We start from the raw sequence: 15,872 nt of genomic DNA, 5'->3' as shown, positions 1-15,872 counted from the left end.
GATGTATCAATAGCTTGTTCCTTTTTATTGTCGAGTATTATTCCATGGAATGTTGCTTAATGCCTTTTTATTTCATGTACTTCTGGTCAATGCATTTCATGCCTCATTATTAAGGGCTCTGAATTAATGCAAACATAGAATAAGCTAAACCCCGAGGTAAGGAAGCCATGTAATAGACCAACTTTAGCACTAATTTCCTTACACTGAATTATCATATATTAGCATTGAAAACCAAGATTTATAATTTTTAAATCATTATTCAAAATTAAGTTGCTAAAGTGGTTATATTTTAGAGGTACTGCCTACCAAAATATTCTAAATTTAAACAGTGAAAATATTTTTATGATTTAATTTTCCCCCAGCGCTGTATTTGTTCTAGAAATATTTAAAGACACAGATTTCAACTCTTTTTGTTGCTTCTGTCCTAACCCCTTCTTCCACATGAGCTGCTACTTTTGTTAATGTGATCTGCCACTCATGACTGAATTTAGCTGCTTGTGTCTTTCTGAAAATCTGCTCATGAGACAGAGATCATGCTTCATGAATCTGAGATAATATAGTTGGGACATACGAAGTCTCCGGCTTGATAGGAAGGGAAGAGGGACAACCTAAGGAATGATAGCAAAGAAATAATTACCAATAAGAAAACTCTCAGAGAACCCCTCATTCAAATGAAGTATTGGGGAAACTAGACTGCATTGATAAGATGCAGAAAATTTATGGACTGTTTTCAAAGCTGTAAGGTTTTATTTCATTTCAAGCCTAGAATGTAAAAGGCCAATAGGAAGATGGTTTATAGAGAGCAAAGTTACATAAACCATTGAAACTTGCAATTCACAAGAGGTCTAAATTATATAATTATGTATCATGAGCACGAAGGTCTTTAAATTTGTAAGATTTCAGTGTTAAACTGATAGAGCAGTGAATGTAGAAGAAATAATTTCTGCAGCCTTGTATTTAAAATAACAGTTTATAGGCTCTTGAACTTTTTGACGAGATCACCAACAAAGCAACAACTATGCTACCACTGCTAACATTTGCTCTATAAGAACTGGAAACCATGCTAACCACTTTAAATAATATAAGCCTCACAGTAACCTTATGAGTTAGGTACTATTATCATTTCCATTTGAGAGTCAGGGACACTGGGGCTTAGAGAGGTTAAGTTAAGCTGGCCAAAGACAGCATCAGCTAGGAAAGATTGAGAGTCAAAAGTCATAAATTTTGTGTTGAATTTTTTCTAATTCTAAATAGATGGGGGTAGATAGTAAAAGTAATAACCTTCAGGGAATTTAGATCTAGGATATAACAGAGAAAATTTCTGAACCACTGATATGAGCCAAGAAGTCAGAAACTTCATTGTAAAATCCCCGAAGTCTGTGGGTACCTGTGGACTTCCCTTCGCCCTTTTTATCCCCTCACCTGGAGGGTTGGTTGCAAACAGAAGATACCAGGGAACACACTGGGTATTCATCAGCACATCTCTGGATTGCTATACTAAAAAGCCATGCCCCTCCCCCAAATAGAAATTTACTTCCAAAAAATACAGGGATAAAAATATATATGTATACGACCCTAAACATGTCCACCTGGCTTAATACTTATTTCAGGAGGAATAAATTGGGCATCCTCATGAATAAGTTAGAACAATTTATTTCAAAACCATTCTGTAGGGCTTCCCTGGTGACGCAGTGGTTGAGAGTCCGCCTGCCAATGCAGGGGACACGGGTTTGTGTCCCAGTCTGGGAGGATCCCACATGCCGCGGAGTGGCTGGGCCTGTGAGCCATGGCCGCTGAGCCTGCGCATCCAGAGCCTGTGCTCCGCAACGGGAGAAGCCACAACAGTGAGAGGCCCGCGTACCACAAAAAAAAAAAAAAAAAAAAAAACCATTCTATAGCAGCACTGTCCAGTAGAATATTCTGCAATGTTCTATAACTGCCCTATTATAGTGACGTCCAGCCACATGCAGCTACTGACCACTTGAAATGTGGCTATGGAAACTTGGGAACAATGGAATTTTAAATTTTACTTAATTTAAAATTAAACAGCCACATGTGTGATTACTGTATTAGTGCAGTTCTAGAGAGTAAAGTTTTAATTATAAGAGATATCATAAAATTCTAAATATACCTGTTCCTCATCTTACCCTGGGTCAGGGGAGTGAGGAAGGAGGTTGAAAGGGAAGGGGTAGTTGAGTCCAAGTGTAAAATCATTTTCCATGTTTATCTGTCTCAAATTCAAGCTGGGTTTTGTTGACACAATTTGGGAAGGTGGAAGATTTGGCAGGTCCATCTGTCCCTTTGCCTGCATGAATGTGTCAGCACCTCATTAATCTTGTGTTTAAACTGTAAAGGCCCTTTTCCCTCCTACTATAGGCTTATTTTTAAAGGACTTTTCAGTGCTCCCTTTGCATCTCACCATTAGATTTTTTTTTTATTTACAAGTTGCTCTGTGGATTAATTGCAGCATTTATTTTATTTAACTATATCCTGATCATTTCCAAATTGGAATGAGAGAAATTTTTTCAGGGTAGGGAAGTTAAAATGTGTTGTGTTATGAGTTTTTGAGAAACATAATAGGTGTTTATTTGCTAGAAATTAAAGGCATGAGGGTTCTCTGTATCATCTTTCTCCAATTGTAACTGGTCTTTCAATGAAATGATCTTACTGCACATGTGGTCTTGGTGATCCTTCTCTTACCAAGAAAATAAAAACATATAGGGTGTAGTTTTCTTTTTTTTTTCTTAACCGTCTCGATATTTTTGTTCAATGTAGGAATTAGATGACAGGGTCTTTAAATGATACTGAATATTTTAAGCCGGTAGCACTCAGTCTTACAGGTGCACAGTGGATTGTCATTGCCTTTTTTTTTCTTAAGACAGACATCTAGAATAACCACTTTCTGTATTTCCTGACACTGCGAACAGATACCGTTTGTCATTCCTTTTATAGTTTCTTCAGCTAACGACTCCAGTGACCACTCATTTGTGGTCTTGCAGTAAATCAAAATTTCTCTGAAAGACCCAGCTCTGTTACATAATTGTAAATGCCCCACGAAGTCATCTTCTTAACTAAAAAGAAAAGCGAGTTTCCGTTGCTTTAAATAATATGGACTCTGCCACCACTCATAGTACTTTTTGAAAATAAAAGAATAGAGAACTTTCTTCTCCTCTCCCTCCTCCTCCTCCTCTTCCTTCTTCTTTTAAATTAACCTACAATTGATGAGACATACACAGAAACTTCAGGCTGTCACATCTGGTTGATCAATCATGAAGAAAGAGAAAAACCACTTTGCAAACTGCTGCTTCAAACTTACTGCATCCTTCCATGAATGACTTGCCCTGGCTGGAATTTTGGGTTTCACAATGACTAAAGAGAATACCCTGAGTCCCTGAATGGACTCTCTTAATTGTTTACTTTGCATTTTAACAAAATAGAGATAAAAAATAAAATCAGGCGAGGCTCCAAGTCCTGGTTGGGGGGTGGGGGTCAAGGTGAAGACCCTGAGGGAGGGTGGAGGGGATCCCACAGAAGCCCTCCCCAGCAGTCATCCCTGGGAGACCCCACGGCAGGATGACCACAGTGTTGCTTCATGGGTCTGAGAAATACTAGAGCCTTGATAAAAGGAGCAGGGCCTTGGGTCCGCAGAGGGGAGGGCCCGAAGGAAAACAACAACAACAAAAAATTTGGTTGCCATCTTGAAGGCAAGGGGGAAGGAAATCCGCCATATTTTGCCAGGATGCCTTTAGGTCAAAGAGGGGACAGTGGAACTTTTAAGTATGGCAACCATTGGTGGATTGGGGGCAGGGTGCTTTGCCAGGCAGGGCTTACGGTTCCCAGGCCTAGCATTTTCCCCTCTGCCCAACTCAGGTGATGAAATCGTAGCATTGCTCAAGGCTCTAGAAGTCAGGGTCCCCTTTCCCCAACTTGGAGAAAAGTCTTCCTCAGAAACTGGGGCCTCAGTATGTGCCAATCCTTGTAAAACGTTTCACCTCTTCGGGGGCTTAGGCGTCTCAAAACCAAGAGCAATTAAAGCACGAGTCTTTCCAAGCAACCAGGGAATTGAGCAAAAATAAATCAGAAAACCTCAGCCTTGGCTCTGGAGGTTCGCCTCATTATAAGAGCAGATCTATTAGCCCTCTTGCCATTGTCTTTCATTTCTCAAGTGAGGTGATTCTAATTAAATTAATCTGCATGTCAATCTATCGGTGATCAATCAAAGAGCCTGAGGTCCCCCCTGTGCTGCAGGGTGCTTGCGGCTGACAGGGGCTGATAATGGAGGAAGAAATAAACTGTGGAGCAAAGTTAATTAGTCAACATAATAGGTGGATTAAACGGGAGCCGGCTGATTGCTGTTTCCCATGTCAGAGCATGAGGTGGGTGCTGAAGCTGCAATTACAGACAATTATTATATTTGGTTGTAAGAGGTCGCATGAATAAACATATCTCTGTGGGGTTGGATTTTAATCCTCTTACCCATTTAATATAAGGAGAACTGTAGGTCATTTTGTCTCAGTGTTTTAGTCAAAGTTCTCTGAGAAAACACCTTGGCCTCTGTCCTTTCCGGCAAACTCCGTTCAGTCAGTTTATGAGACCGCCACAGTAGCTGAATGTACCTTGGGCCAGGGCTATCTTTTTTTCTTTTTTTCTTTTTTTTTGGCTTTGAAACACAGCTCTTAGTCCCTTGATTAGCGTGGATTTTGGGGTGGTGGTGGTGATGGTGGTGAGGGGGGCTTTGGTCTGATGTCTGATTAACTACACTAATGTGGTAAGAAAAAAAGTACAAGAAACCCCAAAAAGACACCCAGGAGAGAAAGCTTCATCCCAGCTCTCACTGAAACCTCTCTTTTTCATTTCTCTATCCCCTTAACCCTGACGCAGTGCTGGGGGGAAGAAATATTTTAAAGATTCAAAAGAGTTTTATTTGCATGATCAACTGTGATATCTGCTTCAGTGTCTAAACTGAAGGGCAATTTAGGTGAAACACAACCACCCTTGTGTAAAAAAAATATGCTAATAAAGATCTTCCTGTTAAAATTATGGTTAACAGTGTACCTTCTGCTGTATAACTATAAACTGTGCAATTTTACTTAAAACTGCATCAAAAGCGTTCCATGCCAAAGACCCACTCATCAATAGCTCCTCTTGTTAGACTTGTACAGCATAAGCACCAGTTATTATGTGAAATAGCTATGCAATTTTCTTCAGCTCCCAGCTGTTATTTATTTAACTTGAGTTTATTACCCTCCATGCTTTTATATTAAAATGTTCCTTCATTTCTCTCTTCTGTCTCCAGGTCGTGGTGTCTACGACAGTCAATGTGGATGGCCATGTCCTGGCAGTCTCTGATAATATGTTTGTCCATAATAACTCCAAGCATGGGCGGAGGGCTCGGAGGCTTGACCCCTCGGAAGGTACGCCCTCTTATCTGGAACATGGTAGGCGAATCATTTTCATTGGTTGGCATTGCTACTTTAACTGTGCATTTGTTTGGTTTCTTTCTTACAACTCCACCACATGTTCTACCCCTTTTCAAATTTCAAATGTCCTGTTGAACAATATTGATGCTGAGTATTTAAAGACAGGAGGATGTCTTTGAGGGCCAGCCTTTCTTGTTGCGTAGCTCCCTACCCTGGAAATGGCTGACACATCCTTCCTTCAGGTTGAAAGACAGAGGGAGACTGGACCCCTGCTTTATTTTAAGCTCCCACTTGATTAAAAAATAATGAAGGGCCAAAACAGGGCAACAAAAATCATGATATATTTTAAGTTTATGGTTGACCTGGTTGTATAATGAACTGCACTGTCTTTACAGTCCTGCTGGTGTAGCTCTGTGACTACATACTTAACTTCATTTGGAGATAAGGTCTGAAGTCTAAGTTGGAGGTGTTTTCTGAATATAAAGTCCAAACTAAATGTCCTTCCCATGCCCTGTGCACACCCCTACCCTCATTACCACATGATACAGTCTGCTTTATGTAGGTAGAATTTGGTGGGGAGAAATCACATTTGTCTTGATTTTATGGCTAATGAGTTGTACCCTTGAGTGGACTGGAGGAAATCAGGCAAAAATTTGAACCAAGGAAAGTAAATGCCACTCAAAGGAACTATAGGCTGGATTTAGCATATGTCCAAATGTTTCTGTGCTGCATGTATATATAATGTATCCCTCTGTTCATCCATCCATCCATCCATCCATCCATCCATCCATCCATCCACCCACCCAGGACAGTGACTGAGACTCTACTGGGTATCAATCAACATGGTAGATTTTCTCCAGTCTCCTCAAATTAAACTCTTAACTCATTTCCCCACTTCACTTTCCAGTTTGCTAGGTCATCCAGATTCTTTTAAAAACACTATCACACAAACTACCACTCGATTGTCTGATTTTTTGATGGGCCATGAGCTGTCTGTGATATAGTTCATAAGGTAGAAAACTCCTTTCCCTGTCAGTGTCCCAATTTAATAAACACACCACTGTCATCATTTTGCCTGATTTCTTCCCCTGCAGTTAAGGAATACACAAAACTGTACTTTTTTATTAATTAGCCAGGTGTAACACTCTTAGAAGGGATTCTTTACCAATTCAGTGTTACAGTCTTCTTAAAATAAACCATCGTATTCCAAAAGCTACTTCTTTATGGTTTCATTAGTGCTGAGATGTATGGATATTACTTTTTGCAGGAGGCCATTTGGAACACCTGCTCGTGATTACATTCCTAGTTCCATTTCTGTACTTAAAATTATTCTAATCCTCACTTTACAGTAATGTTGCCTTTTAATACCCTTGGAGTCACTTCAGGCATTGTATGATTAGAGATATTTAGGTGAAAGGAAGAAGGAAAAATAGGTAAATACTCAGTGGGTACAATTTGGACAGCACTAGCTTAAAAGCTAAAGTCTTGTTTTCGACTATGACTGGTTAGTTACTGTCGTGTCTGGGAACAGACTTGACTGTCATTTTGGTATCTAACAGTCATGGATTCACAGTTTCAAAATGTGCTCCAAGTGCAGACCACATCCAGCTCCCATGCCTGCCCTTGGGAAGGTCGTTGGAGAGCACACGATGCCTTGTAAATCATCCCTCCACCAAAAAAAAAAAATCCCAACACAAACCAGTAAAAAACAACCAGCTAGCCAGGACGCCTCTAGGGCTTGGCGGTCAGGAACATAATTTGACATCATGATGTGGAAGAAAAAGAGCCTTGAAATAGGAGCCGGGAAACCAAATTCAGGTCTGAGCTTCATTTCTGGCCTTTGTGTGACCTTGGACAAGTCGACTTACCTTTTGGGATCCTTAGTTTCCTTCTTGGCAAAATGAAAGGGATGATCTGTAGGGGGTTAAAAAAAAAAAAAAAAAGTGTGCCTTGGGTGGGGGCAGGTCACGTGCACGGGGGAAGTGGGCTGGGTGGAGACTGCGGAAGAAGGACAAGTTCATGCTCTGCCGACCCCAGCCCCAGGCAGTTGTCACCCAGGGCAGGGAGAGCCGGGTGGGGTCAGATGCTCCAGTTTGACCAGAAGTAAAACTCTCCTATTTTTTAATTGCTGGTAACTAATTACAAATGTTTTAGCCCCTGAAGGGAGGAACAGGGGGGAAAGTCACTTAGGTAGAAGACAGCCACAGGCTCACATTTGGAGATCTCTGCATCAGAACGTCGCTAAGCTGCCTCCCAGCTCAAATATTCTCCCTTCTAGGTGAACATATTAATATTTCAGCTGGGCTAGCATTTCATTCTAAGTTTTTTTTTTTTCGTTGTTTTAATTGGGGTAATGATTAGAATACAGTTTGTCCTAGGTGTACACAATCTGGTTCATTCGTACATCATATATATCTATTCATGTACAGATCCTTTTCCCATGTAAAAGATTACAGAGTGTTCCATAGACCTCCCTTGCTATGTGCTCGGGCTTTTTGATATATGTACTTAATCTGTATTTGTGTAGGTATGGTAAACCTAATCTTAATTTATCCATTGCCACCACCTTTCCTTTTAGATTTGCATAATTTGTAAAAAAAAAAAAAACAAAAAACAACAACAAACTATTCTAAGTTTTAAAGACAACATTTTATTCCTCTGCTGCAGGTGACCAGTCCACAAATGGCCATGTTCTTCTTAGCGTGTCACTCAAGAAAATGATGACATTTCACTGTTTATTTACGGTTAACCATCGCTGGGGACTTGGGTGTGTCCTGTCTCCTTCAGCTAGGGGGCCTCCCTCTCACCAAAACCTGACTTCACTTCTATCCAGAAGAATAAAAAGGCAGACACTTTGAGGTTCTCAGTAATGACAATAATGTGGAAATCTGCTTCTCTGCAGAATGAATCAACCAACCACACATAACCACCCACTCATTTAGACGCTTCCCGCTGATACATAAATATCTACTCAGCAGAGAGTGACTATGGGCTCTTCATTGGTGATGTGTGGGAGTGGACTTAGATGCTAGTTTGCATCAATTTGGGGGCATGGTAATGCTTCATCTTGCCATTGAAGAATGCCCTGTTTAAGACTCACAGAGCCATGGCCCTCCTCGGCCGCTCCCGCCTCCACCCCACCTCACACAGCTGCCCCACAGCGAGACTGCGCGCAGTATTTTCACCTCCTAGGTGACCTGTAGGAGTCTTGTTTTCCCTCCTTCTGGGCTCCGTACCAACTCAGTTACAGGTAGCCTGAATTATTTTGAGCCATTCTGCACATCTCTGTTTGTCTTGGGCTTGTCAGAAGGTTGGAGGAAAGTTCTCTTCCACGGCTCATCTTTTTGCATATAAGAGAAATAGTGACCACGTGGTACATTCATGCCTTCTTCCCTGTGTGACCCATGGACTCACAGACCTCTGTGCTCGGATAACTGTCCCTGTATTTCAAGTAGGAGAGTTGACAAAGGTGGATTTATTTCACAGACTCTGGTGTGGTCCAGAGAGGGTGAATCCTGGCGCACTGGATCTCGTGGTGACTGTCCTCCCTCCTATTTTTTTCTTCATTCATAAATACTGAGATTTCCTTTGGCTAGATATTTATGAGCGAGTTTAGGCCAGTGAGGTTTTTCTGTTTAAGCAACAGCTTTGTAGAAGATGTACCGTTGTGGGGAGAAGCAGCCTCAGAAGCTAACTGCTCTCAGGATTGTGATTTTTGGAAAAGCATAGGCTTGGGATCAGAGCCGCGGAGCTGACCCCATGGGCGGTAACTGCACAGCTCTGGCCTGTGTGCCCCTCCCACGCCTTCCCCATCGCTTGGGCAGACTGTGGGGCCTGTGTGCTGGGGATCTTCAGAGGGCCTGCGGAGTGTACTATCGCTGCTCTTCTGAGTTTCAGGTTGTGTTGACCTGAATGTAAGGCCTACCGTGGCGTCAGTTTCTCTCTTTTTTTTTCCCCCGTGGCAAGAAGCGGCGCCCTCAAAAGCTGTAGTGCAGGGACCCTGTCAGCTTGCATGCACTAACACTTTATTATCCAATGATCTAATATGCAACAAGGCAAAGTGCTGCTGCTCATCATTCTGACATAGAATGCTGGGAGAAGTGACTAAATTACTTTCTGGACCATTAGCGCTAGCAGCTATGGTGAACTCACCAGCAGCATTTATGCAAATGCCTGTGAATACACTACTGGCTTTGTTAGGGAGCCGGCTGACAAGCAGTTTAAATGCTCATTTTATTTTAGGGGACATCTTTTTTTTTTGGCGTGCATGTGTTTTTCTCCCTCCCTCCCTCCGCTCTCTTCCCTTGCTGCACTGTTGGGGCACTTGCCTTCTCCGGGATCATTGGGCAAATCTGAGCGGGTCGGGCGCCTGGCCAGCACCCTTTCTGGGAGTGGGGTTAAGGCCCTGATCTGCTGTTCTTCAGATCAAGGTGGTTTTTTTTAATTGTTATGAATTTGTACAAACCTTCATATTTATTTGAAAAATCAGTAGGACTGTATTAATCAAGAATTTTTATTTTATTTTATTTATTTTTTGAGAAATAGTTTGAACTTTTTTTTTTTTTAAATTGGGGTAAAATTTCTTTACAATGTTGTGTTAGTTTCTGCTGTACAGTGAAGTGAATCAGCTATGTGTATACCTATATCCCCTCCCTCTTGGACCTCCCTCCTCCCCTTTCCCCCTCCATCTAGGTCATCACAGAGTTTTGAGAAGATGAACATTTTACTGTTCATGAGTTCTGACCTGAGGACTTAGTTTCCTGGCTCAAGCATAGATGTTTTAAAACACCTCGCTTTTTAAAATGGAAAGCGATTGAAATTTAGCTTTGTGAGCATCAGATACGAATGAATTAAATTTCCCTTCACAGTAATTACAGAGATTGACATGTGAAGTATAATGGTGCCAGGATCCCAAAATAAAGCAGAAGTGGAGTTTGGTCAAACTGAAAATCCTTTGTAGAATAAAGAGTGGTGTTAGACTTGCTGGGCCTATCTCCTTGCTGTAAGTACAGCAGTAGAGAAAGAATCAGATTTTCCCCACCACCAGTCAGTTCTGACCTTTCCATTGTAGTGGCCCCTTCCAGCTGCCCCTGACAATATGGTGTTATTCTTGCTCTTTAGCATTTGACCTTCTTTAATCCTTTTGCTCCAGACAAGCAGTTTTTGCTGCTGTTGGTTGCCCCTGGGTATCCGGCCCCATTGACTCCCAGCTGCACTTAAATTTGTTGTTTTCTGGACATGTGGAGAAAGACAGTTCAGGCTTGGGGAGATTACTCCAAATTGAGAGACAGCATGGAGCTTCCAAAGAAACAAGAGACTCCCTCTCCTCCCTTCTTTGTAATGAGGCCCTAAGAAGTGGCTAGTAAGTGTCCGTTGGATCTAATAGGATGAGGATCGGCTGTCTGACTGGAGAGCTGGGTCCAGTCCTGACTCTGCCATTAACTAGCTCTGTGACTCTGGGAAGGTCCCTTTGCTTCTCTGGCCTCAATTTTTGTATGTTTTCTCAGAGCTGGGTGGGGCCGTCTCTAGACCTTTTAGCATGCACTATTTTTTGGTGCTCTGGACTGAAGCCATTGACGCGTGCCTTTGCTCATCTGATACCTCCTGAGGTGCCTTTGGAGAAACAGGTCTTCAGGAGAACAGAGAAATCCACTGGCTGTTTCTAGTGTAGCCCTCTCTTAGGTGTCAGTAAGAGATCATTCTTACGTCATGTCAGTAATGGATCATTCCTTCCTCCATTCCTTCATACTAAGCATCTATTACATGCCAGACGGGGAGCTAGGTGCTGCAGGAGCCCAGGTAGATACAGTGCCTGTCTTCACAAAATTATGATGTAAATAGAGAAGAAAGACGCTAAACACAACTTACAACTAACTCATCAGACTTGTGTATAAAAGGGGGACCGTAGGGCTTCCATGGTGGCGCAGTGGTTGAGAATCTGCCTGCCAATGCAGGAGACACAGGTTTGAGCCCTGGTCTGGCAAGATCCCACATGCCGCGGAGCAACTGGGCCCGTGAGCCACAACTACTGAGCCTGTGCGTCTGGAGCCTGTGCTCCGCAACAAGAGAGGCCGCAATAATGAGAGGCCCGCGCACTACGATGAAGAGTGGCCCCCGCTTGCCACAACTGGAGAAAGCCCTCTCACAGAAGCGAAGACCCAACACAGCCATAAATAAATAAATAAGTAAATAAATAAAAGGGGGACCGTAAAAGGAGTGAGGAGAAGTGAGGTGTCAGGAAAGACTTCTTTGAGGAAATCTCATTTATGCCAAAACCTAAGAGATGAGTAAGTTTTCCCCTGACAAGGGGACAGAAACAAATTTCCAGGCAGATGGAATAGCATGTGCAAAGACTGTTTTGCTTAGGTGAGTTCAAGGAACCAGAAGCAGCCTGTGATGGTTCCTGTTGCTCTGGCCACTGAGAGTGACAGGAGACAAGGCTGAGGAAGCTGCTGAGGGTCAGATCACACAGGCCTGTGTGGATGCTCAGGCCGTGGTCAGAGACAGTTGTGAAATGTCACTTCTGGGGGCCACGCAAGCCTTTTAAGAGCTCAGTGTCAATTACATGGACTCCTAGTGTGTCGTAAAAGCCCAGGGCAAGATTGCTCTGAGTGGCTTATAACCTTGCGCTTCCCTGCCAGCCTTTGGAAGCTCATGACGGAGATGGCTGTGCCTTGGAGCTGTCCCCCTGATCACTTCTCATTCTATTAATAGTGCATGTGTTCAAAATAAGAAGAAAGTCCAACATTTGGAGAGTTCTTTTTCCAGATGGTTTTGGCTTATTAATTTTCTTTTTTCATAAGTAGCTAAGAAATTTACTTTCTGAACCTGTAGAGTCTTACCTGGACAAGTGAAAATAAACTAAACAACAAAGAGAAACATGCTGTCCCAAGTCTCTCGCTCCCCTCCCACTGTGGTCAGTGACTGAACACACAGCTCACGCTGAGTGAAGAGCCACTGAAGTACAGACGGTCATCTAACACACGCTTCATATTCCAGAGAAGGAAACAGACCTGGAGAGAGCGTGTCACCTGCTTATGCTCACATTGCTAGTTTCCGTCCAAATCCATTTAGAGCTCTTTGCTCTTGCCCATGGTATGCTGGCTGGCAAGTATGGATTTTAGGAGTTGCACAGATGTCAGAGGGCATGGGGTCCATCCCTGATGGCTTTCCAGTTCCGGCTGGCCTAGGCTTGCACGGGTCTCTCTGCGATTCTGGGGATCATGAGAATAATGTCTGTAAAATCTCACCAACTTCCTGACAGAAATGCAATGCACCTTCAAAACACAAGGGCAGAGGATGAATGCTCAGAGCTTTGCATTTGGACAATGGCCCTTTATAGGACTGGTGTTGGTGCAGAACTCCAGCCAGCCCCACTTAGGTAAGAGCATTTTGGTGAAGGGTCTCGTTTAGCAGAAAAATACGGATGTCATCTTTTGTTACTGAGGGTGGCATGTTACATCTTATCAATTGATTTTCCTACTTGAAAAAGCAAGACAGACGCAAGAACAGAACATTAGGGTTAAGAATATCCAGATGTGTCACAAAATAGAGGAAGGAGGCCCCAGATTTTCAAGCATCAAATCAGGCCTTTTTCTTTGAGCAGCGGGGAAGGTGTCTTTTGTCTTCCCTTGCAATAGAAAGGACCCGGCAAGAAGTCAAGATAATGAACAAGGATGTAAGTGAAGACTGATTTTCAAAGTATCCCTTGAGTAATCCATAAAGCAGGTAACACCAGAAATCCTAACACTGGGGATTTGGTAGCCAGCAAGCTCTCGGCATCAGGCAGATTAAAGAGTTCATGAGCCACAGGTCACTGCTAAGCAGGTGATCTACTTTATCTTTATTTGAATATGACACCACCAACAGCATTGCCGACAAAGGAGAAACAGTGCTCAGACTTTGCTGCCCTGCTTAATAGTGACCATGCCAGGTAGTAATATGTATTCTTTTTCTTCTTCTTATTCTGTTGTTGATATTTGGGGACTATTATCAGCTCACATTTTTGGAGCATTTATTGTGTGCCAGCACTGTGGTAATCATTTTATTTATATCATGTCATCAAATCCTCCAACAAGTCTTATAAGCTATAACAGTTATTATCCTCATTTGACAGGTGGGAAAACTGGGATTTAGAGGGATTAATAACTTACCCAAAGGCACAATTAGAGTTGAAACTGGGAGTCAACCCCAGGTCTACCTAAGCACAGAGCTCTGTGGAATAGTGGCACTAACTATAATGACACAAACGCTCATTGAGTCCTGACTGTATTGTGCACATAGTGCTGTGGGCACCCTGCTGTAAAGATGAGGAAAATGAGACTAAAGAGATGTTAAGTAACTCGCCCAGAGTTGCACAGCAAATAAGTAGTAGATCTAGGATTCAAACCCAGAGAGCCCAACTTCAGAGTCTGTACTTTATAGACTACTTGCTCTATACATTATGCTGGTATTCTTTGCATCTCTTATCCTACTGTTCTTATTTTTCCTCGATACAAGTGAGGCAGTTTTGCTGGTATCTTAAACAGACCTTTCAAAAGTTAGCCCAGATATATCTTTTTTTGTTTCTCATGGGCATATTGTATAAGTTTACCTTAGAGTTCATTTCCCTTCAACAGCCTACTTTTCTCATGGCTGTAGTCAAATAAAGAAAATGCTGGTTTTATTTGCTGACTGGTATGTTTTCCGTGGGGCTGGCAAGATAAGAGGGAGACTTGTAATATTTTATTTATTTACAAGGATGTTCTAATTCATCTAGAAGTGGTTTGCTGACCATATGGACTCCCTGGCATGCATACAAGGTAGAGAAAAAGGAGACCAGGAGAAAGTGTGAGATTTTGAGTTAGATGACAGTTAGGGTACTAACAGTCTCCTTGTTAGGGCACTGAAGGGTTACTAAACCTCATGCCACAGGGACCATGGGAAACGGAGATGGATTCGGGGAGGCAGTTTTCTTCTATGAATTTCTTGAGAAACCTGTGAATTGTGGGAAACTTCCAGTATTTGGTATTTTGTGTGACCTAATAAATGACTGAACCACACCTAACTTATTTTAATAAGCACACAGTGTCAGGGGAGGGGGTGGGGTGACAGAATGGTGCTTTCTTACTATGTTTTGGACCGAAATGACAGAACTTTTTTTTAAGCCTAATTTTTTGTTTTTTATTTGGTTACAAAAGCATCATAATTCCAATCGTGTTTATCTGCATAATTGATTGTTTCAAGCCAAGGGCCTCTTCCTAATTACTTTCTACTTACTTGAGAATATGAAAGGATTCAAGTGATGTGAATATGCAGATGAGAGCGTCTATGTACTGGTCATAAATCTTATTAAGATGAGATATTTAGGGGCACTGACCAGGAGTGGGTTTGAAACATTTCTTTGTTTGAACATTTTCATTCACGCATGCAGAAATATATGAAAACAGAGCACTGTCCCTACTTTGCCACGTGACCTCCACTATGTACTTTGATTTCTTTGGGCCTCAGTTTCCTCATCTATTAAGTGGGGCTGGGGACAGGGAGCTTGATGAGCCCTTTAAGCCCTGATGATTTGTTGTTTGAGCCCAGCTGATCTCCTGAGCTGCTATACACACACTACTTTGGTGAGTGACCACCAACATACCAAGGTAATGTTCACTCCACAGGACAGGTCTGAGACCAACTTCCTTTTGCCTTGGGCATTTCTGCAGGAGACTGACAGTGAGTTCCAGGAGGCCTGGAAAAACCACACGGTGTGGCATACACAGCCACTTGTGCCTTAGGTAGCTCTCACCCGGCGTTGTTCTCTCTGAATTCCTTCAGCTGATATGGTGTAGTGTTGAATTCGCTTGGTTCACTGGTTAGCAGTGAGCTTTTTTACTAGGTTTCCCATGCAGTTAGGTGATAGAGAGAAAAAAATCATTCAAAAAAGTTTTTAAAAACAGTTATGTCTATCTTAATGCATAAGCAAAAAACAAAATCAAAAAAACAAAGCACTCCCAAGTTGTGGTCTCACAGCTATTCTTTTTTTTTTTTTTAACGTCCTTATTGGACTATAATTGCTTTACAATGGTGTGTTAGTTTCTGCTGTATAACAAAGTGAATCAGCTATACATATACATATATCCCCATATCCCTCCCTCTTGCGTCTCCCTCCCACCCTCCCTATCCCACCCCTCTAGGTGGTCACAAAGCACGGAGCTGATCTCCCTCACAGCTATTCTTGCTGAGGGCAAGATTGAATTTAAAGAAAAAGTATAAAGAAAAAGTAAGTCAATGTAAACAAAAATAGCAACTATAATGTTAATTAAGTCATAGAGTAAGTGGTAGAGGATGGAGCAAAATCAGGACTGAAGCTTGGGAAACACTGTTTTGGAGGGCTTAGGGGTTGGGAGAAGTAATACTTTTCTCACGTCACCAGGAAACAGTATAGGACCCTGGGAAACACTTTTTTTTTTATGAGTCAAATAT

At 42.2% G+C, this 15,872-nt stretch overlaps 1 protein-coding gene across 3 annotated transcripts in view; it reads left to right on the top strand.

Annotated features, from left to right (window-relative positions):
• EBF1 (EBF transcription factor 1) overlaps positions 1-15,872 on the top strand; it is a 394,778-nt gene that overhangs the window by 263,699 nt on the left and 115,207 nt on the right. For 2 of the 3 annotated variants that reach the window (XM_082651440.1, XM_082651439.1), the window contains exon 8: positions 5,297-5,438. In XM_082651440.1, the coding sequence (XP_082507566.1) occupies positions 5,297-5,438 (142 nt within the window). The remainder of the gene's footprint in view (positions 1-5,296; positions 5,439-15,872) is intronic. The other variant, XM_082651441.1, reaches the window with a different exon arrangement.

Source organism: Grampus griseus (genome assembly GCF_964374135.1).
Source record: "Grampus griseus genome assembly, chromosome: 3".
NCBI lineage: Eukaryota > Metazoa > Chordata > Mammalia > Artiodactyla > Delphinidae > Grampus > Grampus griseus.
This window is presented reverse-complemented; position numbering and strand designations above follow the sequence as displayed.